The sequence below is a fragment of the Manacus candei genome, unplaced genomic scaffold (assembly GCF_025592945.1).
Source record: "Manacus candei isolate 608988 ecotype Guabito, Panama unplaced genomic scaffold, ASM2559294v1 h1tg000066l, whole genome shotgun sequence".
Lineage (NCBI taxonomy): Eukaryota > Metazoa > Chordata > Aves > Passeriformes > Pipridae > Manacus > Manacus candei.
In genome coordinates this window covers 1-27063 of record NW_026138114.1, presented here as the reverse complement: position 1 = coordinate 27063, position 27063 = coordinate 1, and the positions used below count along the sequence as shown (strand labels likewise).

The following is a 27063-nucleotide window of genomic DNA, read 5'->3' as shown; positions in this document are numbered from 1 at the left end:
CCCGCCCCGCCCCGGGGTTCCGGGTTCGAGTCCCGGCGCCGCCCGTCTGTTCCCGCCGGTCCCCCCGCCTGCCCTTCCCGCGGCACCGGCTCCGGGCGCGGTCCTTGCGGGGATCCCCTGCGGGCACGGTGTCTGCGTTCGTCGGGGACGGAGCCAGGAGCGGTGCGGACACGCCCGGTGCCGCCCCGCCTCGCCCCGGCGCGCTCCCGCCCCTCCGCCCCGCGGGGACGCGCAGACCCTCCCGGCGCGGCCGGACTGTCCGGTAAGCGGCGGCACCGGGACCGGCACCGAGACCGGCACGGCGAGGGAGGCGGCGGGGCTGGAGGGGCGTGGCACGGCCGGTCCCGTCTCGGTCCCGATCCCGGTCCGCGTCCCGGTCCCGTCCCAGTGCCCCGCCCGCCCGGAGCCGCCCGTCCCCCGCCGGTGCTGTCCCCGCTCCCCACCGCTGTGTCGCGCGCGCTGCTTTCCCTCCGCTCCTCTCCCTCCGCTCCCCTGCCGGCCCTTCCCGTCCCGCCCTGCCCGCTCGCGGCAGCCCCGGTCCCGGTCCCGGTCCCGGTCCCCGTCCCCGTCCTGGCCTCCCCCGCCATGGCAGCCCCGGTCCCGGCTCGGCCGCCGCTCCGCTTCCCCCGCTGCCCCCCCGGAGACCCCTGGCCGCGCTGGGGGGGGTCGCGGGGGCTGTGCCGTGCCCCGCGGCTCCGGATCCCCCAGAACGCGCTCCGTGTACCCCGGCTCCTTCGGCCGGGAGGGAGCACACCCGGCCTCGGGCATCCTGCGGCCCCCCCCGGGACTCCCCGGACCCTTCCCGGATATCCCAAGAGTCCCCGACCCCCCAGGACCCCCCAGCACCCCCAAGGACCTCCATCCTCCCAACCAGTGATGATGCCACTCGGGGCATCGAACCTCGGCCCCTCCCCACCACCACCGGAGCCACGTGCAGGGTGGTCTCAGGTGACCCCAGACCCTGCTCTCGGGGTGACGGTGGGTCTGGGACCCGCGGGAGTGGGAGAGCCAGGACCCTTGACCACTCATCACCCTCTCTCTTGCAGCGAGGCCGCTCCATGCGCTTCCCCCCCGGTGCCTGAGCCCGGCAGCTCTCGGCAGGTGAGAGACGTGTGGCCGGGGAGGGGACCCGGGGTGTGTCCCTGTCACCGGGCTGGAGCCATCCGGAAACAACGGGCTCCCCCGGAGCACAGGGGTCCGAGGGGTCCATGGGCCGGGGAGGGGACTGGGGGTGTGTCCCTGTCACTGGGTTGACGCCAACGACAGTGCTGTCCCGCACCCACCGGCTCGCTTGGAGTGGAGGGTCCGGGGGATCCACGGGACCGGGGGGGACCGGGGTCACCCAGCCAGCTGCTGCCATCCCGCTCCTCCCAGGCAGAGGGGCTGAGGAGTCAGGGGCCTGGGGTGGGGACCGAGGTCACCTATCTGGAGCCCACCCCCCAAATGGCTCCCCCTGAGCAGAGGGGTCCGAAGGGTCCACAGGACCAGGAAGGGGACTGGGATCATCCAGGCAGCTGCCACCGTCCTGCTTCCCCCGGAGAGTGTGAGGGGCCCGGGGGATCAGTGGCTGCACGGCGCCCGCCGGGAGCTGCCATGTGCCGGGTGCCGGGTGGTTCTGCCCCTTGCGAAACCAGCCGGGGTTGAGCAACGCCGGGCACGGCTCCAGCCCGGGGCTCTCCCACGGAGCGTGGGCTCCCACGGCCCCGGAGCGCGCCCTCAGGGAGGGGGGCAGCGTGTCTGGGGGTGGGGAGCAGGCTTTGGGGGACGCGTTGCCTGTGGCTGCCTCCCTTTCCGCGGCTGGAGAGACCCCCGTGACCTCCGATCCGGTGTCAGGAGTTGGGATTGCTCTGTGGTGGAATTATGTTGGCACCTCCCGGTGCTGCGGGGAGGGCTCCGTGCCCCTCCTGTCCCCCCACGGGGGGGCCTCCGGTGGGGACCCCGCTGTCGAGCCCTTCGGGGTCGCTGCACCGCTTCAAGCGGCTGCCAAAAATCCCGGGATTTGATCGTCCTAACGATCCGCTGGCACCGGCGCCTGCGCCTCCCCGCCAGCAGCCCTTCCGCCCGCGCTCCCGGGGGCTCGGGGGCCGGGAGCGGGGCTGGCCTCGTGCCCAGGTAGGGCTGTACCTGGTTTGTCACCTGTCCTGGGTGGGCAGCGACGCTGCAGGAGTCAGAGGGTGACAGGAGCGTCCAAAGGACGGGTTGGGGAACCCTCCTGCCGCCCCTCGTTCACTGGGAAGGGCTGGGGGTGACTCAGGTGCCCCCCTGCCCACGGATGCCATCCCAGCCGGCGGAAGGGAGGGGACCGTGGGAGCCGTGTCCCCGCGGTGTCCCCATCGCAGCCCCCACAGTCACAGCCTGTCATTAGAGGGGACGTGGTGGCCGCAGGGGCCGGGCTGGCTGCCCGAGGGCGCCGCACTGGGGCATTCCAAGGGCGCGAGGCCAAGAGGGTGGGCACAGCCCTCGCCCGAGGTGAGTCCCTGCGCTCATGGAGGGGGTCGTGTCCCCTGTGTCTCCAGAGACGCGCGGGGCAGGAGCGGGGTCGCCACGGGAGCCGCGGCGAGGTGGGGCTGCCCGAGGAGCCGTCGGGACTTGGCACGGCCGATGTTTGGATCCGGGGCCGCTCCACGAACAAAGCCTCGCGCTCCCGCCGCTGCTCCCGCGGCTTGTTTTCCTCCTGAGCCGGTATAAAACTCCCGGCAGCGCTCGGCAGCTCCCGGCACAGCGCGGCTGCTCCGGCCGCGCTCCGGCCGGGCCCCGCGGGCCAAAACCCTGCCGTGCCGCGGGTCCCACGTCGTCCCCGCTGGGGCAGGACCGATCCCGGGAGCCGCGGGAGCCGCGGGAGCCGTGAGCTCACCGGGTCGGCGGGCGATGGGGTGAGTGTGGCCGAGCCCGTGCTGAGCCCGGGGGTGGCATAGCCGGGGTGTCCCCCAGCCCTGCCGCGGGTGATGGTGTGGCTGTCCCTCCAGCCAGACCCCCCACCTCCCCATAGGGGTCCCATTCTGCGGAGACCGAGGGGTCAGTGCCAGTGCACAGGGTTGTGGGGGGCAGCTGTGCCTGTCCTCTCCCAGGACTGGGATGGGGATGGTGGTGGGGACCACTGACGGTGATGGCAAGAGCCTCTCGTGGGGGTCCTGGCCTCTCCAAGGTGGCAGTGAGGTGGCGGGGGGTCCCTGGTGTGTCAGTGACAGTAGTGGTGGCAGTGACACCATGTGGGTGCAGAGCCATGATTCATTTCCAGATCTGGTGGTTTCGAGGTTGTGGGCTGAGGGGTGTGGGGGGGGCAGATATTTTTGGTGTTGGTTTCCAAAGTTTCAGTGCGTGAAGCTCTGCCGGGCAGGAGCCGGTGGTGTCTGGCCCAGCTCCGTCCCACCGTGTCCCCCACGGTGATGAGGGAGTGCTGGCCCACAACCCTCTCTGCCAGGTGGGATCTGGTGGGCACTTGGGGTGCCCGCATCTCCCAGGTGTGTCCTGGAGCAACCAGGTGAGCAGCCAGGTGAGGGGCTGCAGGGGGCTCCCACTCTCAGGGGGGGACAGAGTGCTGGGGCACCCACCAGGCCCCTCTGTTTTGGGGTGCAGGGAACTGGGGGTCTTCTGACTCCCCCATTCCTTGGGAGTGTCCTTGGGCACAGCCTGAGCCATGCTGGGCTTGCCCCAGCCATCCCTCCCACCTGGAAACTGGGAACACCCCGTGCCTGGGGGCCTGCCAGCAGGGGGGCTGTGAGGGACACAACGTGTTCCCTGTCACCACGGGGCCAGCCAAGTGTCACCTCTGGGGCTGGGCAATGTGGCACAGGGGTCACCGTCAGCCTCACCGCTGGTGTGGGCACAAGCGTGGGTGGCACGTGTGTGTGCACTGAGCCCGTGCCAGGGGTCTGCTGGGTGTCATGGTGGTGGCAGGAGACGCGGTGACAGGAGTCACAGCACTGCTGGTGGCAGGGGGGTTCCTGCTGCTCCGGCACGGTGGAGTGGGCAGGGGGGCACTGGCTGCCCTGGGGCTTCCCCACTCCCAGTCCCATCCCTCCTCATGCATCATCGTCCTGCCACGCTCATCCTGCCACCTCAGTGCCAGCGGTGCTGGTGGTCCCGGCTCAGGAGGGGTCCAGGAGCTTGTGGGCCCCGTGGGGTAGCCCCACGGCAGCGCAGGGCCGGGGCCGAGCCCTTTAATCGCCTCAGCGGCTCAGGCAGGCTGGGGCTGGTCCCAGGAATGTGACTCCGGCGGCGCGGGAGTGGCCGTGGCAGCGGCGCTGGGCGCCCATGGCAGCGGCCGGTCATTCCCGGCGTGGCCAGCGCTGGCAGCCGCCCGGGATCGCGGCCCTGCCCCGCTTATCGGGGCGGCCCGGCCTCGCACAAGGGGCCATTGTGCTGGGGGCCGCGCACAGGGCGCGGCTGGTGGCGATGCCAGCGCTGCCACCGTCACGGTCCCGCCGCTGCCACGGCCACGGGCGCACGGCCCGACCCTCCTGCCCCAGAGCAGGGCAAGGTGGTGCCACCACATCCTGGGGTGTTCCCACCGGACCTGTCCCCCCATCCCGGCGTGTCAAAGTGCCCTGGGAGCAGGGTCAGCCGTGGGGCTCCGATCAGGGCTGGCTCCACAGGGGTGGAGCCGCTGGCCGCCCTGGGCCGCTGCCTGTCTGTGACTCAGCCACCCCTGCGGAAAGCAGAAGTGTCCCTCTGGCCCCTGGCTGCCATCACCCTTTCCAGTGAGGTCATGCCCCTGGCTCCCAGGGACTGCATGTCCCCTGTGCCACTGTCCTACCGGGTCTCTGTGGTGGCACCTGGGGGTCAGGGGGCTGGGACCCCCTTTTTGGGCATTATGGTGGGAGCGCGATGTTCCCGAGAACAATCCCAGCGTGTTCCCAAACTAATCCTGAGCTGCCCACAGGATTAAACCCAAAAAGCTGCTTAGCACTGGGAACAGCAATGCCATCCTGCTCCAGCGCCCCAGCACCCACCGAGGTGGTAGCCCAGCACCATGTCTCCCCGGAGGAGGGTCCCATCCGGAATTTGGGGGGGGTTTTGAATGCTGGCGGCGGCTTGGCGGGCGCCCGGGGAGAGCGGCGTGGCAGGGCGGATAATCTGCTCGCTGGAATGTGGATGTGCTGGCTCTGGCCCCGGGAGCGGGGGATTAGGGAGCAGCCGGAGCAGGGTAGCACCGAATTTTGGGAAAAGGTGGGATGTAGGGCCTTGGTGAGGGCTTGAGAAGCCGCGGCTTTGGCAAATGCTGAGATCACGACTCCTCGAGCCTCACTGTGGCCACCGTGCTGGCACCCCAGCAGTGACGGTGACGAGGACGGTGATGCCACCCATGTGAGACGCAGTCATCCGTCACCACCCTCCTCGGTCCCCACCGTCACGTGGGGCCACCTCCCGCAGCAATAAACCCTCACGCCGGTGCCGGAGGGGTCAGCGCGGGGCCCAGGGAGCTGCCGAGGGGCAAGTGTGGGATGAAGTTGGGTTGGGCAGGGGAACTGTGGGGCTTTGGGGGGTCAGGCACTGCTGTGGCCCCCTGGGTCTGGCACCCTGCCCACACCCTGCGGGGTTGGGTGCTTGCCCGGGGTCCCGTTGCCCCGGCTCTGCTCCCCTCCCGGCGTTTGTCTTGGCCACAGCTCTCCCATTCCAACCAGTGGCCAAGACAAACCAGCCTGGAGCCAGCACGGCCCGAGGAGGGGCAGCCCTGGCCCCTGCCCACGGCACTGCCCTGGGGACACCCCCTGAGCCCCCTCTTTCCCCCCAGGTTATGCTGCCCCGACAGCGACCCCTGAGCCCCCGCGAGAAGGAGAAGGGCTAAGCCGACGGTGCCGGGGGCCGTGCCGGCACCATGACCCACTCCCAGGTGTCCTCCGAGCTCCACCACATCGTCTCCACAGCCTTCCAGAGCGTAAGTGCCACTGTGGCGGCGGGCACAGCCCCGCGGCTGGGGGGGCGGGGGGCTGCACCCCCTGATGCTGCCCGGAGGGGTGAGGGGTGGCACAGCACGGCCCCATCACTGGGCTGTGGGGTGCTGGAAGTGCCCCGTGGCACCGCCACATTGCTCAGGCGTGGGCAGGGCTGTGGGGTGCTGGCAGAGCAGCTCAGCCGTGGGGCGGGGCTGTGCCCCACAGCAGCCCCCCAGGGCAGGCCAGGCCAGCTGTGCCGGGGCGGTGAGTGCCCTTGGTGCTGGCGCGGTGCCGGTGCCGTTGGTGCCGCAGCTGTGGCGGTGCCCTCGGTGCCCATGGTGCCAGCGCTGCCCCGGTGTGGGTCCCAGGCTGAGTTAATGATTGACCCCCTGCGCGTCGGGGCTGCCGGTGCCGTTGGCAAGTCCCCGTCGCACACACGTGACCGGGGATGGGACCGGCCCGACCTCATGGAGTTCCTCCGGGGCTCCCCGGTAAGCTGTGGCCTCGGGAGGCCGGCGGAGCCCCCCGTGCAGTGCCCACCCAGGGCACCGTCCCACCCGTGCCGGGGTGATGCCGGGCGCGGGAGCGTGCGCTGCCAGGGTGCAGGATGGAGCCCCGCGGGGCGGGGTCGGGGGTGCTGGGCCGTGGCCAGAGGGGCTCAGAGGCCGTGGGGGATCAAAGGGGTCACGGAGAAGGTGGAAGGTGGGAAGGGCGGGGGGATACAGGTGCAGGACATGCCCTGACGCCGCTGCTGCTGTCACGTGGGGGCCTTGGTGTGCCAGGCTGGTGGGTGTGATGGGGTGGCCTGGGTCACCCCCGGGGCACCCTCGGTCACCCCCATGGGTCACCCCGCTCAGGGGGCTCTGGGGTCACCACACGGTGGGGACATGGACGGGGCACCACGGCTGTGCCCAAATGTGACGTCTGTGCTGAGGGTCTACAGGGGGGTCGGGGCACCGCCCTGGACTGTGGGTGTTCACTTGGGTTGCCCCGGGTGCGTGGGAGACCCCCTTTGCCCGCGGGGGGGTGTCCCCTGCCCCACCTGCCCCCCGTCCCGGTGCCCCCCCCATCCCAGTGCCCCATCCCCACGTCCCCAACCCGGGTCCGGGACAAGCCTCATCCCGGGGTCACTGGGGGGCCGTGGCGAGTTGGGCGGGGGGAGCAACGCTCCTGCCTTACCGGGGTGAGGGGGGATTTACCGAGGAGGGGGGTGCGTGCAGCAGTGGGGGTGTCGGGGCTCCACCGGGGGATCGCTGCGTTCCGGGGGGTGATCTGAGCTCAGCGGGGGGAGCCGGTTGTTCCGGGGATCCCGGGATAGGCGGGGGGGGGGGCTGATGCGTCCCGAAGTGTCGGAGCGTCCCGGGGGCGTCGGAGTTGGTGGGGGGCCGGTGCATCCCGGGGGGATCGGTGCGTCTCGGGGGGCCGGTGCGTGCCGGGGGGGTCGGTGTAACCCGGGGGGGCCGGTGTAACCTGGGGGGGCCGGTGCATGCCGGGAGGGTCGGTGTAACCCGGGGGGGTCGGTGTAACCCGGGGGGGCCGGTGTAACCCGGGGGGGCCGGTGCATGCCAGGGGGGTCGGTGTAACCCGGGGGGGCCGGTGTAACCCGGGGGTGTCGGTGTAACCCGGGGGGGCCGGTGTAACCCGGGGGGGTCGGGTCGGTCGCTCCGGAGCCGCCGCCGGTGCCGCGGTGCCGCCGGTGCCCTCTGCGTTCTCCGTCACCTTGAGGCGGGCGCGGGGCGGCTCCGTCAATATTTGGCGAGGCCGGGACGGAGCCGCCGCCCCCCCGGTTCCCTCCCCGGCCCCCCCCTCCCGGCCCCATCCCCGGCCGGTCCCGCCGCTCCGATAAAGCGCTGCGGGAGCTGCGGCGAGAGCGGCTCCGCCATGACTCAGGTAGGACCGGCCGGGGACGCGCCCCCCGCACCCCCCCGGCGTCCCCCCCGCCCCGCAGCCCCCGCATGTCCCCCCAGCTTTGCACCCCCTGCCTGCCCCCCCGGTCCCGCACTCCCCGCATCCCCGCACCCCTCTGCATCCCCTCGGTCCTGCACTTCCCGCACGTCCCCCCCGCCCCGCATTCCCTCCCGCATCGCCCCCCCCGCATCCCCCTACCCCACCCAGCCCTGCCCCCCAGCCCTGCCCCCCCAGCCCCGCCCCCCTGCCCCCGAGCCCCTCCCCCCGAGCCCACCCGTTGCCCCCCAGCACCCACGGCCGGGGCGCAGCAGCGCCGGGAGGGGCCACAGTGCAGGGGCCCTGCGGGTGCAGGGCTGGGGAGCAGGGGTGGCACGGCACTGGGGGCTGCTGGGGGGAGCACAGCACCAGCGCACAGCGCCGGGGTGGCTGAGGTTGTACCGGGGAGCACAGCACCGGGCATGGCACTGCGGGTGTGTGGGGGGCACGGCATGGGGGCACTGGGGGTGGGGCACAGCACCAGGGCAAGATACTGGGGGTGCTGAGGTTGTTCAGGGGCACAGCACTGGGGGTGCTGGGTTCCAGCTCGTAGGGAGAAGGGAACTGGGGATACCCGGGGGCACAGCACGAGGACATGGCACTGGTGGCGCGCGGCGGGCACGGCACTGGGGCTGTGGTGTTCTGGGGGACTGGGAGTGTGGCACTGGGGTGCTGGGGCATGTGGAGGTTGTGTGGCCTTGGGGATACCCAGGGGTACAGTACTGTGCCGTGGTCTTGGGGGTGCACAGGGGGGCACAGCGCTGGGGATGCTGGGTCCTGGCTGACTGGCGAGCAGGCACTGGGGGTGCACAGGGGTGCATGGCACCAGGACATGGCACTGGGGGTGCACAGGGGTGCATGGCACCAGGACATGGCACTGGGGGTGCTGAGGCACGTGGGCTGGAGGCAACGCTGGAGCACAGTGCTGAGGCTGGGGGTGCGTGGGCTGTGTGGGGTGGGAATGGGGGTGTACGGGGTGTGCTGGGGGTGCATGGGGTCTGTGGGGTGGGAATGATGCAGTGGGCACCCTGTGGGGTCCCTGGGTGCCTTTGGGGACCCCAGAGAGCCCCCTGTCTGGGGTGCCCATCGTGCAGGGGGCCGTGTGACGGGTGTGCTGGGGGCCGGTAGTGTGGTGGCGGCGATGCCAGCGGCACTGAGTGCCTGCTCAGCCCCGGTGCCGGCCCACAGCCCGAGCAGGAGGCACCGGGTGCTGGCTCACCTGTCTTTGGGGAGGAGGAGGAGGAGAAGGACCTGAACAAGGCGCTGGGCGTGGAGCGCTTCGAGGAGATCCTGAGCGACACTCACCCCCGAAACGCTGAGGAGGCCGGACGCAGCTACGGCGAGGAGGACTTTGAGTGTGAGCGGGGTCAAGGGCAGACACGGAGCAGGGAATGGGCAGGGGGCAAGTAGGGAGTGAGGAAGGGGCAGAGAACAGGGCACCAACCTCCCCGTTCCTCCAGACCACCGCCAGTCATCCCTCCACATCCACCACCCGCTCTCCACGCACCTGCCCCCTGATGCCCGCCGCAAAAAGGGCGTCCCAAAAAAGGGCAAGAAGAAGGCCCGGCGTGCCTCCATCCCCGGAGAGACCCCCACGATCGAGGAGGCTGAGGAGGATGAGGATGATGTGTGCGACACGGAGACAGAGCGATCGGCGGAGGAGCTGCGGCAGCCTGGGCCGGCCGAGGCAGTGCAGGTGAGGGCAGTGGGGTAGGGGCAGCGCTGTGCCCCCCTGGCTCGGGATGTCTGGGCACGGCCAGGTCACCACAGGAGCTGGAGCCAGTGTTGCCCACGGCTGGGGGATGTGGCTCCCCACCAGCTGGCTCACCCCCCGCCCCCCCAGTTCTTCCTGCAGGAGGATGAGGTGACCGACCACCGGGCAGAGGAGCCGGTGGCCCCCGCAGCACTGCCCGGTTCCCCCCCAGAGCCCCGGGGGGCCACGACCCCCAAGGATGCCCGGGCAGGCAGGTGAGCTGGGGTCGGGCAACGCTGGGGCTCTCTGGGGATGGGCAGCCTCCTCTGGTCACCCCATGGCAGAGCAGCCCCCTCCAGTCCCTCACAGCAGGGTTGGGGTGCAGAGGGGGGCTCGGTGCTGAGCTGGGCTCCTGACTTGCAGCCCCGATGCGGAGCAGGGGGCTCCAGGGGAGGGGGCAGCCGCCGAGGCCGGGTCCCCAGGTCGCCCCACGCCCAAATCGCAGCCGGGGCACCGGAGCTACAACCTGCACGAGCGGCGGTGCATCGGCAGCATGACGGCTGCCGAGCAGGACCGGTACCAGAAGATGCCGACGGACGAGTCGGAGGCGCAGACGTTGGCCTCGGCAGACCTGGACTACATGAAGAGTGAGTGGGGGCTCCCCGTGCCGGGGGCCGCGCTGGCAGTGACCACGGGCTGGGTGAGCGGGGCCGGAACGGTGGGTCAGGCAGTGCTGGGGGGGCATGGCTGGAAATGGGCGGTCTGGGACAGGGGGTCTGGCACTGCCAGGACGAGGGGCTCTGGGACGGTGGGTCTGGGACAGGGGGTCTGGCAGTGCCAGATCACCCCTTGGCTGCAGCCAAGCCAGGCTGGGGACAAGTGCTGACCCCACTCCCAGCACTGGGCACAGCAGCAGGGGACCCATCCCGGGTGCCAGGTGCCTGTGGAGCACTGCCAGGAGCTGTGCCTGGGGCAGCTGGAGTCAGTGACAGTGATGGCAGTGGCGGTGGCTCCCCTGGGTGCTCGCCAGCCCCTGGGATTCGCAGCTTGGGGACTCTCAGGGTGACAGGTGACACTTTTTCCTCAGAGCTCCCAGGGGAGTGTGGCCATGGCAGAGCCTGTGTGCCAGTGGGCACATGTAGGCCTTGGTGCAGGTGACCCCTGGTGCTGCAGCACTTGCCCCCAGCACTGGGATGACCCTTCTGCCCTGAGATGTCCCAGGCAGGATGTAACAGCTCCACGGCCCCTTGTGTCCCCCCTGCCAGGGCTCAGTGCCCCCCATGCTGGAGCTGTGCCCCCCGTACCAGGGCTTGGAGTGCAGGGCTGTGAGCCCCGCAGGTTGCCCACCCCACACCGTCACTGACCCTTCCCCACCAGGTCACCGCTTTGAGGACGTGCCGGGCGTGCGCCGGCACCTGGTGCGGAAGAGCGCCAAGGCACAGGTGGTCCACGTCAGCAAGGACCACAAGGAGCCCAGCACGCGGCAGCGCAAGCAGGACAGGCAGCCCCACGAGGTGCGGGGTCCTGGGGTGGGGGGCAGGCAGGGACGGGGGTCCCAGGGATCCCGGCGCTGACCTGGCCATGCCACAGGTGTTCGTGGAGCTGAACGAGCTGGTGGTGGACAAGAACCAGGAGCTGCAGTGGAAGGAGACGGCGCGCTGGATCAAGTTTGAGGAGGATGTGGAGGAGGAGACCGACCGCTGGGGCAAACCCCACGTGGCCTCCCTCTCCTTCCGCAGCCTCCTGGAGCTCCGCAAGACCCTGGCCCACGGTAGGGAGCTGGGGTCACCCCGTGGCGCCCGCGGTGAGGGGGGTCCCGTTCCCGCTGGCCTCAGCCCCCTGTCCCTTGCCAGGGGCTGTGCTCCTGGATCTGGACCAGAAGACACTGCCAGGGGTGGCTCACCAGGTGGTGGAGCAGATGGTCATCACAGACCAGATCCGGACCGAGGACCGCGCCAATGTGCTGCGGGCGCTGCTGCTCAAGCACAGGTGGGCACAGGGAGCGTGAACGCAGCCCCCTCCCCTGGGCTCTGCTCCCCAGGCCACAGGGCCGGCGCTGTCCCCAGGATCCTGGTGATGGCTGTACTGTCAGCCACGGACAGACCTGGCTCTGTCCTGCAGCCACCCAAGCGATGAGAAGGAATTCTCCTTCCCGCGGAACATCTCGGCGGGCAGCCTGGGCTCCCTGCTCGTGCACCACCACAGCACCAACCACGTGGCTGAGGGCGCCGAGCCGGCTGTCACCGAGCCCCTCATCGCTGGCCACGCTGCCGAGCACGACACACGTGTGGACGTGGAGCGGGAGGTGGGTGCCACGGCCCCCAGCCCTGCCCGTGCCCTCGGGAGGGGCCTGACCCCAGCCCCCGCTCTGTCCCTGCAGAGGGAGGTCCTCACCCCCACGCCCCCAGCCGGCATCACTCGCTCCAAGTCCAAGCATGAGCTGAAGCTGCTGGAGAAGATCCCGGACAATGCCGAGGCCACGGTGGTGCTTGTGGGTACGGAGGGGTGGGCAGGGCAGGGGGGTGGGGACAGTGTGTTGGGCCCTTGACTGACCTCTGTGCCCCCCAGGCTGTGTGGAGTTCCTGGACCAGCCCACCATGGCCTTTGTGCGGCTGCAGGAGGCCGTGGAGCTGGACGCCGTGCTGGAGGTGCCCGTGCCCGTGCGGTTCCTCTTCGTGCTGCTGGGCCCCAGCAGCACCCACATGGACTATCACGAGATAGGGCGCTCCATCTCCACACTCATGTCTGACAAGGTCCACGGGGCACCGGGGTCCTGCCGGGGCGGGGGGCTCAGGGAGGTGCTGGGACGGGGGGCTCAGGACCATGCTGGGGTGGGGGCTCAGGGCCGGAATGGGATGGGGTGGGAGGCTCAGGTTGTGCTGGGACCAGGGCCTCAGAGCCGTGCCAGGATTGGGGCTGGGTGTCCTGTTGGGGCTGGGGGTCTCAGGGCCGTGCTGGGGCCAGGGACTCAGGACTGTGCTGAGTGGGCATCTCGTGGCTGTGCCAGGATGGAGGTTCAGGGCTGTGCTGGGGCTGTGGGCTGTGGGCTATGGGCTGTGCCAGGATGGGGGTTCAGGGCTGTGCCAGGGTTGGGGGCTCAGGGCTGTGCTGGGGCTGTGGGCTGTGGGCTATGCTGTGCTGTGGTCTCAGGGCTCTGCAGTGCTGTGGGCACTGACCCTACCGTTTCCCCCTCAGCAATTCCATGAGGCCGCATATCTGGCCGACGACCGGCACGACCTGCTGAACGCCATCAACGAGTTCCTGGACTGCAGTGTGGTGCTGCCGCCGAGCGAGGTGCAGGGCGAGGAGCTGCTGCGCAGCGTCGCCCACTTCCAGCGCGAGATGCTGAAGAAGAGGATGGAGCAGGAACGGAGGCTGCTGCTGGAGCCCAAGTCCCCTGAGGAGAAAGGTACCTGGGGCAGGGTTCGGGTGGGGGGTCTCAGCTGTTGGGGTCTCACCGTCCATCCGTCTGTGTGTCTGCCCCCAGCACTGCTGAAGCTGAAGGTGGTGGAGGATGAGGTCGAAGAGGACGACGACCCCCTGAGGCGCACGGGGCGGCCCTTTGGGGGGCTGATCCGGGACGTGCGGCGGAGGTACCCCCACTACCTGAGCGACTTCCGCGACGCGCTGGACCCCCAGTGCATCGCCGCCGTCATCTTCATCTACTTTGCCGCGCTGTCACCAGCTATCACCTTTGGGGGGCTGCTGGGTGAGTGCGGGGGGCGCGGGGGGAGTGGGGGGCTGTGGAGGGCTGTGAGGGGTGGTGGGGTCACGGGGGGCTGCAGAACTGCCGGGTGCTGCCCCGTGTGTGCTGCAGGATGCAGCGGGTCAGGGACCTGGGGCGGGGCCACGTCGCGGGCCGAGAGGCCGGTCCTGCCGAGAGGCCGGTCCTGCCGGTGTGCCTGAGCCTGTCCTGCCGCAGGGGAGAAGACACGGGACCTGATCGGGGTGTCGGAGCTGATCATCTCCACGTCGCTGCAGGGCGTCCTTTTTTGCCTGCTGGGCGCCCAACCCCTGCTTGTCATCGGCTTCTCGGGGCCACTGCTCGTCTTTGAGGAGGCCTTTTTCACGGTGAGGGGGTGGGGGTTGCCCCGGGGCCCAGGGGGACATATCACCCCTGGCCCCACTGCCGGGCCCCTGCCCAGCCCTGTGGCCATCCTGACACTCATCTGTCCATCCGTCTGTCCCCACGGCTCGGCAGTTCTGCACGTCCAACGAGCTGGAGTACCTGGTGGGGCGTGTCTGGATCGGCTTCTGGCTCATCCTCATCGTGCTGGTCATGGTGGCCTTCGAGGGCAGCTTCCTGGTGCGCTTCGTCTCCCGCTTCACCCAGGAGATCTTTGCCTTCCTCATCTCCCTCATCTTCATCTATGAGACCTTCTCCAAGCTGGCCAAGGTGAGCTGGTGGGGCCAGGGACTGCAGGGCGGCTGGGCAGGATGTGGTGCTGAGTGTCCCATCCCGTCCCGTGCTGCAGATCTTCCAGGAGCACCCGCTGCACGGCTGCCTGCCCGCCAACGGCTCGGCCGAGGCCTGGGGCAATGGCAGCGTGGCCACAGCCAACGGCACCGCCCCGGCCACCGGCACTGCCGCCCGTGGCGCTGCCAAGGTCACGGGGCAGCCCAACACGGCGCTGCTCTCGCTCGTGCTCATGGCCGGCACCTTCTTCATCGCCTTCTTCCTGCGCAAGTTCAAGAACAGCCGCTTCTTCCCCGGACGGGTGCGTGGGGCCGTGGGGCGGCTGTGGGGCCGGGCTGAGCTGAGCTGGGGGGAGAGTGGGCTGAGCCAGGGGCCTGGGGGGCTGGAGTGAGCCCAGGGGGACTGGGGTGAATGGGGGGGGGGGGCAGGCAGGAGGCTGAGGTCAGGCCGTTCCCCCAGATCCGGCGGCTCATCGGGGACTTTGGTGTGCCCATCGCCATCCTGGTGATGGTGCTGGTGGACTACAGCATCCAGGACACCTACACACAGGTCAGCACCCACCCACCCCTTGGGCAGGCCCCCCCCCCCTTCTCCTGCAGGGTCCCTGTGCCTTTTCCCTCTGTCCTGGGTGTGGGTCAGTGGCTCCATCTGTCCCCGCTATGGCTGTGCCCACTCAGCTGCCTCCAGCTCCCAGTGTCTTACCTTCCATCTCTCTTCAAGTCCAGCTACTGTGAGGGGTGACTCCGTGCCCCCCCTCGCCCTGGGGGGCACAGCCAGCACCCCCACCCAGTGTCTCTCTCCCCCTGCAGAAGCTGAGCGTGCCCAGCGGGTTCTCGGTCACGGCCCCGGACAAGCGGGGCTGGGTGATCAACCCCCTGGGTGAGCATAGCGACTTCCCCGTGTGGATGATGGTGGCCAGTGGCCTCCCTGCCGTCCTCGTCTTCATCCTCATCTTCATGGAGACCCAGATCACGACGTGAGCACAGCAGGGCTGGGTGGGGTCATCGGTGTGGCCGGGGGAAGCTGTGCCAACCGTCTGCCCTTGTGCCCAGGCTGATCATCAGCAAGAAGGAGCGGATGCTGCAGAAGGGCTCCGGGTTCCACCTCGACCTCCTGCTCATCGTGGCCATGGGTGGCTTCTTTGCACTCTTTGGGCTGCCCTGGCTCGCCGCGGCCACCGTGCGCTCGGTCACCCACGCCAATGCCCTCACCGTCATGAGCAAGGCCGTGGCACCCGGGGACAAGCCCAAGATCCAGGAGGTTAAGGAGCAGCGGGTCACTGGGCTGCTGGTGGCCGTGCTCGTTGGTAGGTCTGGCCCTGGGGGAAGCCGGGATGCTGCGGTGGTGTGAGGGGAGGGGCTGGGGAGCCTGAGGGGGCTGTAGCTGTGCAGGGGCAGTGTGGGCACTGGAGCTGGGGCACCCGAGCCCTGGCCAAATTGTCGTGGCCGTGCTGTTCCCTGTGGGTGCAGGGGCAGTGTGGGCACTGGAGCTGGGGCACCCGAGCCCTGGCCAAATCATCGTGGCCGTGCTGTTCCCTGTGGGTGCAGGAACACGTGATGGGGGCGAGCAGGGAGGGTGGAGCGGGGTGAGGGGGCTATGCTGACCCCCTTGCCCAGGCTGACCCTGCTCTGGCCCAGGGCTGTCCATCGTCATCGGGGACCTGCTGCGGCAGATCCCGCTGGCTGTGCTCTTCGGCATCTTCCTCTACATGGGTGTCACCTCCCTCAACGGCATCCAGTTCTACGAGCGCCTGCAGCTGCTGCTGATGCCCCCCAAGCACCACCCTGATGTCACCTATGTCAAAAAGGTGGGGAGGGGCCCTGGGGAGAGTCACTGGGGGCAGGACCCTTGGCTGGGGCAGCAGCCAGCCGGGGGCACCTCTGGGTGGGGGCACTGGGGCGTCCGCAGGGCAGGCTCTGGCAGAGCCTTGCTTAGGGGGACAGAGGGGGCCAGGGCAGTTCCTCGGGGGCAGCCAGACCCTGGCAGGGCCATGGGCCGTGTTTGGGGTGTGGGGGTACCCCTGGGCAGGCTGTGCCCGTGGTGGGAAGGGCACGAGGAGCCCGGCCCACGCTGACATGTGCCCGTGCCAGGTGCGCACGCTGCGCATGCACCTCTTCACCGGGCTGCAACTGGGCTGCCTGGCCGTGCTCTGGGCCGTCATGTCCACCGTGGCCTCCCTGGCCTTCCCCTTCATCCTCATCCTCACCGTGCCGCTCCGCATGTGCCTGCTCAGCCGCATCTTCACCGACCGGGAGATGAAGTGTGTAAGTGGCCGTGTCTGTCGTCCCTGGGGGGCAGTGGGGGCTGGACCCCCGGGGTGGGCAGGGCCAAGGGGGTCCCTGCTGCCCCTCAGCCGCCGTGTCCCGCAGCTGGACGCGGCTGAGGCCGAGCCCATCCTGGACGAGCGGGAAGGTGTGGACGAGTACAACGAGATGCCGATGCCCGTGTGATGGTGCCAGCGGTGATTCCTGTGGTGGAGGCTGGGCACAGCCAGACGGGGCCGGGGACAGCAGCTTCGTGGCCAGACCCCCACACTCCCTGGGCCCTCGGGGGGCACCTGCCAAAGAGACACCGGCCCCAGGCTTGCCCTGCTGAGGCCCCTGACCCCCCTCACGGTACAGCCCCCTCGGGCACCTCCTGCCCACGGCGTGGGGCAGAGGCCCCTGGCCCCCCAGCAGCGCTGCAGGTCCCCCCACAGCCCCTCACAGCCCCCCAGCTACTGCCCGACACGCAGGTGTCACCTGAGCCCCCGCAGGGGTCATGGAACAGGAACTCAATGGCAATAAACAGCTTTATTCCCAGCGCGGGGCTGAGGCTGGAGGGTGACCCTGTGCCCCCCCATCGAGGGGGGGGCCGGTCCCTGGGGGGCTGCCGGTCCCTGGGGGGCTGCCAGGGAGGGGGCCAGGGCTGCCCTGTGCTGGGCCCAGCCCGGGGGGGGCCGGGGGCCCCCTGCTGCCTTCGACTAATAAAGAGATCAGACTTTGCACACTTTTCACCAGTTTTATTGGAAAGTTCCCCCCTTCCCAAGCTCCCCCCTCCTCCTGGCCCAGGCCCTGGGAACAGCCCCCTCTGCACACCCGCTCCCAGCCCTGCGCGGGGTCTGCTGTAGCCCCCCAGGACCCCCAGCACCCCAGGGAGGGGCCAGGCCCAAACCCCCTCCCGGCAGCTCTTGGGGGCACAGGGACACCCCCAGTGCCGAGGGGAGCCCAGGCCTGGCCCCTGCAGCGACGCTGGGGTGGCAGAGCCACTGCAGGGGGGCCATGAGGGACCTTCCCCCCACCCCCAGCACCAACCCCCCGCACCCCTCAAGTCATACCCCAGCCCCCCATAACGGCAATAAATAATCTCACAGGCCCCCGCCCCCGTGGGAACAGGTGCCCACAGCCTGGGCCCACAGCCCGGCCCCCCAGGACGGGGGGCAGCTCCATATCCCCCTGGCCCCCCAGGATGGGGGGCAGCTCCGTATCCCCCTGCCCAGGGGAAGGGGCTGGCAGCACCCACCTGGCCCCCCACAGCCCCCCCCGGGTCCATCCCTCAGAAGCGCAGCTCCCTCAGCTTCTGCCGCAGGTAGTGCTTGGCCTCCTCGATGCCACTCACCTTCTCCAGCTCCGTGTAGGGCAGCTGTCAGGGGACAGGGACAACGTCAGAGCAGTGACACCAGCTCCAGCCCCACCTGCACCCCCAGCACCACCAGCCCCCAGCCCACTGCAGCTGTGGGTGGTGGTGGGAGGAAGAACAGGATGTGGGACGCTCCCCCTGGGAAGGAGGCCGGCGCAGCTCCTGCCAAGGGGATGGAGGGCACGGGAAGCACGGACAAACCCCCGCTCAGCCCTGGACAGGGTGCAGGGAGGGGCAGGCCCAGGGAGCACCCATGGCCCGTTCCAGCCCCCACTGCAGCCAGGACGAGCCTGGCACACTCGTGAAGGAATCTCGAGCCCTGCTCTCCAGCCTCCATGAGGGGGGAAGGAGTACTGGGAGAACTGGAAGTTCTGCTGGCCTAACAGCCCTGAGAGCACCACCAGCACTCACAGAGCAGGAATGAGGGGCACTGGGACTTGCACTCCAACCACTGGCAAAACAGGGGAGGGATAAAGCATCAGGAAGGCTCTGAGGGCTGGAGCCCCTTGAAATATAGGTGAGAGCTGGGGGTGTTCACCTGGAAAAGAGAAGGCTCCACAGGGAGACCTGAGAGCCCCTTGCAGGGCCTAAAGGGGCTCCAGGAGAGCTGGAGAGGGACTGGGGACAAGGACAAGACAGAATGGCATCCCACTGCCAGAGGGCGGGGATAGATGGGATATTAGGAAGGAATTCTTGGCTGTGAGGGTGGTGAGGCCCTGGCACAGGCTGCCCAGAGAAGCTGTGGCTGCCCCTGGATCCCTGAAAGTGTCCAAGGCCAGGTTGGACACGGCTTGGGGCAATCTGGGATAGTGGAAGGTGTCCCTGCCCATGGCAAAGGGTGACTGGATGAGCTTTAAGGTCCCTTAAGGTGGGTCCCTGCTGTGCTTTCCACAGCCAAGGGCATCCCAGAGAGCCTGTGGCACCAGCTGGAGCCCAGTGGTGGGCATCGGGAAGCCCCCTCAGCGTGATGGGGGCTCGGCCCTGCTGTTGCTCTGGGGCCATGGCCAGCCCTGCCCAAATGCTGCCCAAGGGAGAGCCGGCCCTGCTCCCGGCCGTGCTCCCAGCCCTGCTCCCGGTCGTGCTCCCAGCCCTGCTCCCGGCCCTGCTCCCAGCCCTGCTCCCAGCCCTGCTCCCAGCCCTGCTCCCGGCCCTGCTCCCGGCCCTGCTCCCGGCCGTGCTCCCAGCCCTGGGCAGCTCCCAGGCAATTCCTCAGCAGAGTCACAGGACTCCAGAGCTCTGCACAAACAAGGGGCTCTGGGCTGCTGAGCTGTGGAATGAGGAGGAGCCGGTGCTGGCACGGCCCGGCGGCAGCGGGGGGTGAGGAGCTTTGGGAACGGCTGTGGGACGGCTTTTGGGAATGGCTGTAATTCCGGTCAGCTCTGCCGTGCAGGAGTGAACAGGACCGAGGGCTCATTTCTGAGCCGTTTACCTCAGAAAGATCCATCCTCAGGCTACAACCACCCATAAACAGGCATGTGGGAGCTGCACACCCTAAACCAACACCTGGAGGTTCCTGAGGGAGCTGCAGACACCTGTGAAGGCTGCGCTGGAGCCCGAGGGCTCCTCCAGCCCCAGTGCTCTGCATAGAGCAGCCAGGGCTGGAACCAGGGTGGGCACCAGGGTGGGCAGGGTCCAACCTCCCTCCCTCTCCCCAGCACATGGGATCACGAGTCACAGCACAGGGACCTGTGTGTCCCCACCTGATTTCACCCTGAGCCCTGGCAGCCTATGCTGCCACTGGTCTGCTGGCCTGGGCTGAGCCCCCTCCCCTTCCCCTCCCTCAGGTTCAGATCTCGCTGCTCAGGACTGACTGTCCCTTGTCCCTGCTTTCCATCAGAGCTGGTGTCAGCCTCCAGCCACATGGAAAAAGTCCTGGGTGGGGTGGGGGAGGGCGAGAAGGAGCTGTGAGGATGAGTCATCCCCGTTTCCCCTCATCCCTGCTTCCCCTCACAGGGACTAGCGTGTTTACAGTGGGCATGCCAGCTCTGACCCCGTCCATCCATGGGGATGCCAGCTCCCAACTCCAGGCCCATCAGATGCCAGCTCTGAGCTCTCAGCCCAACACCCACCGTACCCCACGGCCCCAGCGCTCACCTGCACCAGACAGTATCCCAGCAGCCGCAGGTGCCGGTCCCTCATGGCGCGGGATCCCACCAGGATGTCGGAGTTCTGGCAGTAGTGCCACTTGTCATTGACCGACAGCACCACCCTGCACAGGGGACAGCAGGGATGGCGGTGTCACCCCACATCACAGCATCACCCCACGTCCCAGCGCCACCCCACCCCACAGACCCTGCTCCCCACAACCACGACGGATGAAGGGCAGCACTCCAAGCCCCCACAGACCCTGCTGGTGGTAGGGCCAGCTGTTCCCAGCACCCCGGGGCGGTGGGGACGGGGGTCTGTAGGTGCCCCACAGTGCTGGGGCCAAGTGCCGCAGGGGGCAGGAGCCGAAGGCAGTGCCAGGGCGGCAGTGCCAGAAGGGACCGGGCACAGGGCCCCCCGCTGTACCTCTGGATCTCCTCGGTGCCCTGTGGCCCCTCGCCCGGGCCCCGCTTGGGGCTGGGCCGGCACGGCGAGGGCGGGGGGCCGGCATCGTCACCGGCGGGGGGGCTCCGCTCCTCGGGGTCCTCCTGGGCCTGCTCCCCCTGGAAGCAGCCGTGCTCGTGGCCAGGGCGGCCGGCGGCCTCCTCCTCCTCCAGGATCTTGCCGATGGGGAACTGGAAGAGGGAGGCGGCGGAGGCGCGGGGGGAGCAGTCGGGGGTGCCCGGCGGTGGAGCCGAGAGGCACTCGGAGGGGCTGCTGAGCGTGGAGCTGCCCGGGCTGCCCAGGGATGGCTCCTTGCTCAGCCCACAGTAATAGTCCGAGGGGGGCTGGAAGCAGGGGCCCCCCAGGGCCGGGCAGAGCGCGGGCAGGAACCGCCCGGCCCGGCCGCTCTCCCGGGGGCCTGGGGGGCTGCTGGGCGTCTCTGGAGCAAACGGGGCAAAGTCCTGCAAGTCCGAGGTGAGGGCCAGGACGCTGGAGCGCAGGGACATGGCGGCAGGGGACGTGGCTCGGGGAGCCTTGGAAGCCGCCGGAACGCGGGAGAGAGGCAGCACTGTGCCCGAACGGTTTATCCACAGCAGGAAATCTGTGGAGAGGCAACAGGGATCAGTGAGCCTTTGGGAACCCCTGACTTAGGGAACATGGGTTCAGGGCCCCTGTGGCCCAGCTGGGACTCTGTGCCAGGGAACAGAGGCACAGGAAACCCCCCCTTCCTGTGGCGGGAGGACTCAAGGAGCTTCCTCCCAAAGTGCCACAGAAGGCAGCAATAGAGGGAAGGGGGTGACAGAAACAGCCAGGACTTGTTCTACCCTAAATAACCTCCCAGATCAGGCCCTGACACACCCCTCCCAGCTGGCAGCCCCTTCCCCAGGGCCCAGGGGGTTACCTGTGCAGTACCCCGGGGGCAGCACCTCGTCCTGTCGGTAGCACTCCTCCCCCACCAGCTGCCGCAGTGCCTCGGCCACCAGCCCCTTGTAGCTGTGAGAAGAGGGGACAGTCAGGGGGGCACTGTGGGGGCTGTGTCCCCAAACACAGCTGACACGTCCTCCTGCCAAGCACATCCACGCAGAGACGGGAACCCCCGGGAGCAGGAAGCAAAGAACAGGAGCTTTGGGTTCTGTTGTTGGGGGGCGAGAGGGGTCAGGCCCTGGCTCCTTCTGCAGAAAAGCTCCTCCAGAAACCACAACACTATAGGCCTCCAAAAGGGCTCCCCAGGCCTGGCACCACTGCCCAGGGCAGGGGAGAGTGCCCAGCTCTGGAGGGATTTAACAGCTGTGTGGATGTTGCACTTGGGGACACGTCAGCGGTGGCCTTGGCAGTGCTGGAGGATGGGTGGGCTCAGGGTTCTCAGAGGCTTTTTCCAACCCAAACAACTCTACAATTCAAAATGATCCTGTGATTCTACACAGCTCCCCCACAGGCCTCAGAGCTGCTGCGGGGCCTTTCCCCCGGCACCATCTGTGATCCTGCCGGGGCAGGTCACGGACCCCCGTCCCCAGAGAGGACCGGTGGAGGGGCACTGCCCCCTCACCTGTACTTCCTGTTGGCCTCGTCGGCGGTCAGGGCGTGCTCGAACATGAGGACGCGGTACCGCGGGTCGAGCCGGGGGCCGCTGTACTCCCGGAACTCCAGCTCCACCGCCGCGTCCAGCAGCGACAGGTACCGGCGCACGATCAGCGCGTAGGGGCTGCCTGGGGGGGAGCAGGATGGAGCCCACCGGGACGGGCACCCCCCACCCATCCCCGCCCCAGCCCTCCGCCAGCTGGGAGCCCCCAGCAAAGGCCCCACGTACTCATGACGTTGGTGATGAAGGCTGGGGAGAAGACCTGGTGCAGGACGGTCTGGGGGAAGTGGCTGAGCTGGAACATGGACATGAGGATGTTGACGGTGGCCAGCGGTGAGCTGCCAGCCTTCTGCTCCAGGATGGCCTCCAGCTTGGGGAAGAGCTCCCCATGGTTGGAGGGGCGGTAGTTCATCCGGCTGAAGGGGAACACCAGCTTCTGGATCACCTGTGGCAGGAGGAGAGGGCATGGGGTCGGGGAGGTACGAGGGACAGGCCGGGGCCAGCTGCCCAGCGCTGGGCAGAGATGGGAGCTCAGAGCCTGCCAGGGTCAGGGCATGACCCCAATCCCCTGGGACACCCCACTGTGCTGGGGAGAAGGGCCACGGCTCCCCCAGCCCAGGTGTGCCCAGCGAGGAGCTCACCTTGCTGTCCAGCTGCTCCCCGCGCTTCAGCAGGAAGTTGGCGATGGTGTCGAGCAGCCGCGGCTCGCGCAGCCGGTGCCGCGCCACGTACTTGGCGATGAGGGCCATGGTGTAGGGGGTGAGGTTCTCCGCCTTCCGGGGCAGCCACTCTGCCAACGCAGCGCGGGCACTGTCACGGGGCTGCCTCTGCCCCCACCACGGGCCCAGGGCAGGCAAGGGGAACAGGACCGGACAGCAGCACCAGCCCTCCCAAAACCCAGACAGCTCCCAAAAACCCTCAGGTATGGGCCAGGTGAGAGGCTCAGGCAGATTCCTGTCATGAACAGCCAAAGCACAGCTGGAGCACAGCAGGAGCATGCACAGGGTGGAGCCCTTCTGTAAAATCCCACTGAAATTCCACTGTACCCAGCCTGGAGGCACGGTGGGAAACCAGACCCTGGAGAAACGGGGGGTCCCACCCCTCTGGAAGGGCTGAGCTGGGCAGTTGGTGACAGAGTGGCCATGACACCTCCTCCTGCTCCACCCCTGGAGCCCAGCAGGGCCCCAGCCAGGGATTTCACCACCCCAATGTCCCCGGGGCCCAGGAAGGCAAGGTTGCAGAGCCAGAGCCCTCCATACCCCCCGCTCAGCCAGAGCCCTGTGTCCCCTGTGCGGGCAGCAGCAATGCCGGGAGCCCAGCCGGGCACCCCTCACCTGCCATGCTGCGGATGAAGCGCTCCTGTCGGTTCTCGTAGAAGAGCTGGGAGCTGAAGATGGCCTCCAGGGCCTTGTTGTTGGCCTCCTGGGCGCACAGGGCCAGCATCTCGTCCAGCAGCGCCAGCTCGTGCTCCCGCATGGCGCTCACCTGGCCCAGCGTGTGCCGCACCAGCCGCAGGATCTTGCGGTTGTTGATGAGCTGCTGGTCGGAGGCCGCGTGGCCCTGCAGCGCCTGCGCCCGCAGCCGGTAGTAGGAGAGGAGCAGGAAGAGGGTCTGCGGGTGCCGCTCCTTCTCCAGGTGCCGCTCCAGGCTGCTGAGGCAGGACTCGACCAGGGGGTGCGGGCTGGAGGGGTGCAGCCGCATCACGCTGCTGAACACCATCGACACGTCCTTCTGGTTGAAGCGGCCCAGGCGGCTGCGGGACTCGTCCTCCAGCACCCGCACGAGCGGCGACTCCCCGGGCAGCCCTGCAGGGGCACGGGCACGGGTCAGACACTGGGCACGGATCAGCGCCACAGACAGCTCAGTTCACACCTCAGCCCCACAGCACAACCGCCTCCGGAGCTCAGGCACGAGGCCACCGCCGGGGCAGGACGGATGTGCCGCGTCAGTGACCAAACCAAGTAGCAGAAGGGGAAGGGAAGGCAAAGCCTGGCTGGAACATCAGCACACCCGCACCATGGAAAACACCACGTGGAGCTATGGGGTCGTTCCCACCACCCCACCGGAACGGGAGCCCTGCGGCTCACCCGCATGAGAGAGCTTCATTTCCTAAGTCTAAAACATCTTCAGGACAAATAAGTCATAGAATCCCAAAATTCCAGAATGGTTTGAGTTGGAAGGGATCTTAAATCCCATCCAGTTCCTCACTCTGCCAAGGGCAGGGACACCTTCCACAAGACCAGGTTGCTTCAAGCCCTGTCCAACCCGGCCTTGAACAATTCCAGGGCTGGGGCAGCCACAGCTACTCTGGGCAACCAAAAAATTCACCTCAAAAAGTTCTTTAAAAAAAGTTGTGGTTGGAAAACAACTGAGACTTCTCACGTGACCAGACTAAACCCTGTTTGTTCCGGCAGAGACTAATCCTTTGGCTTTTCTGACCTTCTCCCATTTCCCGGCTCAGCTTTAGCCTGTCCGACCTGGCTCCCAGGGAAACACTTCCCTGCAGCTCGGGAGCGTTATCCAGCCCTCGGCTGTCAGGAGGGATCTCCTCAGCAGAGGCACAGAGTGCTGGGAGGCCCCAGAGCCCCCCGTCCCCCCCGAGGCTGAGCTGGCACGGGCAGTACAGGGCGAGTCACTGTGGGTTATCGTTAACCACAACTCAGGAGGAGGAACGTGCAGAATTGGTCTGAGCAGCTGCTTTGTTCTGTAAAAAGGCCTCAAAAGGGGCTTGGAGTTTGTGTTAATGAGGGGTGAGAACCAAGTGGGGGGAACAGCAGAGCTGGGCAGCCCGGCACGGGGTCTCGGCAAGGGCAGCCCCGGCTCAGCGTCAACAAACACCCGGCGCCGCCGGCTCGAGGGGGAAGAAAAGCACCGGCAGCCCTCCCCCGCCAGGGGCTCGAGTTACTGCGGCAACCCCGGCCGGGCAGCTCCGCCAAGCCCCGGCCCGAGGGGGCGGCCGGGGACGGGAACGAGAACGGCTGGGGGGAGCCGCAGACGGAGGGCAGGCACCCGCCAGATCATGGAATTCTGTAATGGCTGGGGTTGGAAGGGATCTTGAAGATCATCCTGTTCCACCCCCTGCCACGGGCAGGAACACCTTCCACGGGCAGGGACACCTTCCACTAGCCCAGGTTGCTCCAAGCCCCGTCCAGCCTGGCCTTGGACACTTCCAGGGATCCAGGGGCAGCCACAGCTTCTCTGGGCAACCTGGGCCAGGGCCTCCCCACCCTCCCAGCCAGGAATTCCTTCCCAAGATCCCATCTAACCCTGCCCTCTGGCAGTGAGAAACCATTCCCCCATGTCCTGTCCCTCCATCCCTTGAGCCAAGTCCCTCTCCAGCTCTCCTGGAGCCCCTTTAGGCATTGGAAGGGGCTCTCAGGTCTCCCTGGATCCTTCTCTTCTCCAGGGGAACCCCCCCAGCTCTCCCAGCCTGGCTCCAGAGCAGAGGGGCTCCAGCCTGGCAGCATCTCCAGGGCCTCCGCTGGACTTGCTCCAGGAGCTCCACGTCCTCCTGCTGTTGTTCCCTGGAGCTGGAGGCAGTTCTGCAGGTGAGGTCTCACCTGAGTGGGTCAGGATTCCCCCCGGCCCTCCTGCCCACTCCTCTTTTACACAGACCCCAATCCCCTCCTTGTGACAGGAGAACGTGCAGGGTCTTCTGTGCCCAGTGAAGGAGGAACCCCTGGCACACAGCCCCAGCTCTGTAATATCCAGAGGCAGCTGCACAGGAACCCAAACACCTCAAACATTCTTCCCTGCAGAGGTGACATAGGGCTTGTGACATAGCCCTGGTGACATAGGGTTTGTGCCCTGGAAGGGTTCAGTCAAGGCTGAAACCTCAGTGCTCAGGTGTTTCAGGGCCTGGAACTGGGCTCCAGGAGCAGCTGATCCACACTGGCCAGGCAGTGCTGCCCAGCGTCCTGGCTCCCGCCGGCTCCAGCACTGATTCCTGGGGCAGCCAGGGGCACCCTGCTCTCCTGCCCCTCAAGCAGAACCCTCAGAGCAGGGTGCCCCAGGGCAGTGCTGCCCCCTGAGCAGAGCCCTCCCTGAGGGGCATCCAGCCCTCCTGCCCCCCCAAACAGAGCAGAACTGGTCTGAGCAGTCCGTGCCCCTCGAAGGGCACAGCTCCAGGTGCCACACACCCAGCTGGTCCCAGGCCCCGGTGCCGTCCCGCCCCGGGGTGGCTCACCCAGCGCAGCCGCCGCGTACAGGCAGTTGACGATGCTGAAGTTGTCGAACTTGGCGCAGCCGCTGACGATGGCCTGGCACAGCGCGTGGAACTCGGGCTGCTCCAGCACCTGCCCCGCGGGCCCATGCCCGGCCCCGGCCCCCGCGGGCGGCCCCGGCTGCTGCTGCAGGAGCTGGCCCAGCTTGTGCAGCGCGATGGGGTAGTGGCTGGCCGACACCTTGCCTGGGTTCTGTGTGACCCAGCGCAGCACCTCGCCCACGCTGCGCGAGCGCTCGATCAGCCGCTTCATGGTGAAGAAGGTGTCGTAGCTCATCTTCTCGTGGATGAAGTTCCAGCTCTTCCTCTTGCCGTGGGCCCGGCCCCGGCCGCCGTCCGGGGGCACGGGGGGCAGCAGCCCATGGCCGTAGGGGTCCAGGGGCAGCAGCAGCCGCGGCCTGGCCTTGCCGGCGCAGCAGCAGGCGGGGAACATCGCGGCGCCGCGGCGCTCACGGGCAGCCGGGCCCCGCGGGCCCGCCCGGGTCAGAGCGCGCAGCCATGGGCACAGCAGCGGGCACAGCATGGCGGGGGCGGCGCGGCGCGGGGGGCTCCGCGGCTCCGGGGGACCCTGCGGAACAGCGGGGGTGCGGGCAGTGAGGGGGGCTGCGGGACGGCCGGGGCCGGCGGGGGCACAGGGACCGCCCCACCCACGGGGACCCCCGACCTGTCAGGGTCCCCCCATCCACAGAGACCTCCACCCGCACGAGCCCCTGGCACCGGGACCTCGGCCCTGCCCGGGTCCCCGTCCCGCCCAGCGCCGCGGTCCCGAGATCCCCGGCCCGGCCGGTGTCCCCCGGCCCACAGCCCTCTCCCGGGCACACACCGACCCCCGGGCGGCGACGGGCCCGCCGCGGCCCCCGGGGGGCCTCCCCGCTCCCCCCCAGCCCCGTCCCGTCCGTACATGGCGCTGGCGGCCGCTCGGTCCCGCCGCTCAGCGCTGCGGGGCCCCGGACGCGGACCGGGAGCGCGGCCCCGCCGCCATCTTCGCGGCCCCGCCCCGCGCGCGAACCTTCCGGGGCGGGGCCGGCGCGCGCCGTATGCAAATCACCCCTGAGCCCCAACCAATGAGGGAGCGCGCCGCGAAGGGGCTGCCGGCGCAGGCGCGCTGCGGTCCTGCGGAGCGCGTGGCTGGACGCGCAGGCCCCGCCCCCTCCCGGAGCCCCGCCCCCCGGTCCCGGTGCCCCC

At 68.8% G+C, this 27063-nt stretch overlaps 2 protein-coding genes across 4 annotated transcripts; one reads left to right on the top strand and one right to left on the bottom strand.

Moving 5' to 3' along the window:
• The first annotated feature begins 16 nt into the window (after nt 1-16).
• SLC4A2 (solute carrier family 4 member 2) lies at nt 17-16943 on the top strand. Of its 3 annotated transcripts, XM_051806028.1 has the most exons (24): nt 17-262; nt 1047-1101; nt 5735-5878; nt 9009-9177; nt 9281-9516; nt 9664-9788; nt 9937-10160; nt 10891-11027; nt 11104-11284; nt 11367-11502; nt 11635-11818; nt 11894-12008; nt 12082-12266; nt 12709-12922; nt 13001-13222; nt 13436-13584; nt 13715-13909; nt 13989-14231; nt 14390-14479; nt 14740-14906; nt 14983-15236; nt 15568-15737; nt 16021-16194; nt 16300-16941. In XM_051806028.1, the coding sequence occupies exons 3-24, from the start codon at nt 5819-5821 to the stop codon at nt 16378-16380; spliced, it is 3711 nt and encodes a 1236-aa protein (XP_051661988.1). In that variant the 5' UTR covers nt 17-262; nt 1047-1101; nt 5735-5818; the 3' UTR covers nt 16381-16941. The 3 variants fall into 3 exon arrangements, with proteins under 3 accessions (XP_051661988.1, XP_051661987.1, XP_051661989.1); XM_051806027.1 differs by lacking the exons at nt 17-262; nt 1047-1101; nt 5735-5878 and adding an exon at nt 5963-6367 and having other exon boundaries at nt 16300-16943; XM_051806029.1 differs by lacking the exons at nt 17-262; nt 1047-1101; nt 5735-5878 and adding an exon at nt 7652-7766 and having other exon boundaries at nt 16300-16942.
• A 28-nt stretch (nt 16944-16971) lies between these two features.
• Nucleotides 16972-26917, bottom strand: FASTK (Fas activated serine/threonine kinase). The gene is made up of 10 exons (XM_051806030.1): nt 26780-26917; nt 25843-26446; nt 22991-23461; nt 22298-22446; nt 21885-22101; nt 21624-21783; nt 20979-21070; nt 20060-20678; nt 19643-19757; nt 16972-17551 (listed from the first exon to the last, which is right to left on the bottom strand). Exons 2-10 carry the CDS (start codon nt 26399-26401, stop codon nt 17465-17467), a joined length of 2469 nt encoding a protein of 822 aa, XP_051661990.1. The 5' UTR covers nt 26402-26446; nt 26780-26917; the 3' UTR covers nt 16972-17464.
• Between the last annotated feature and the right edge of the window lie 146 nt (nt 26918-27063).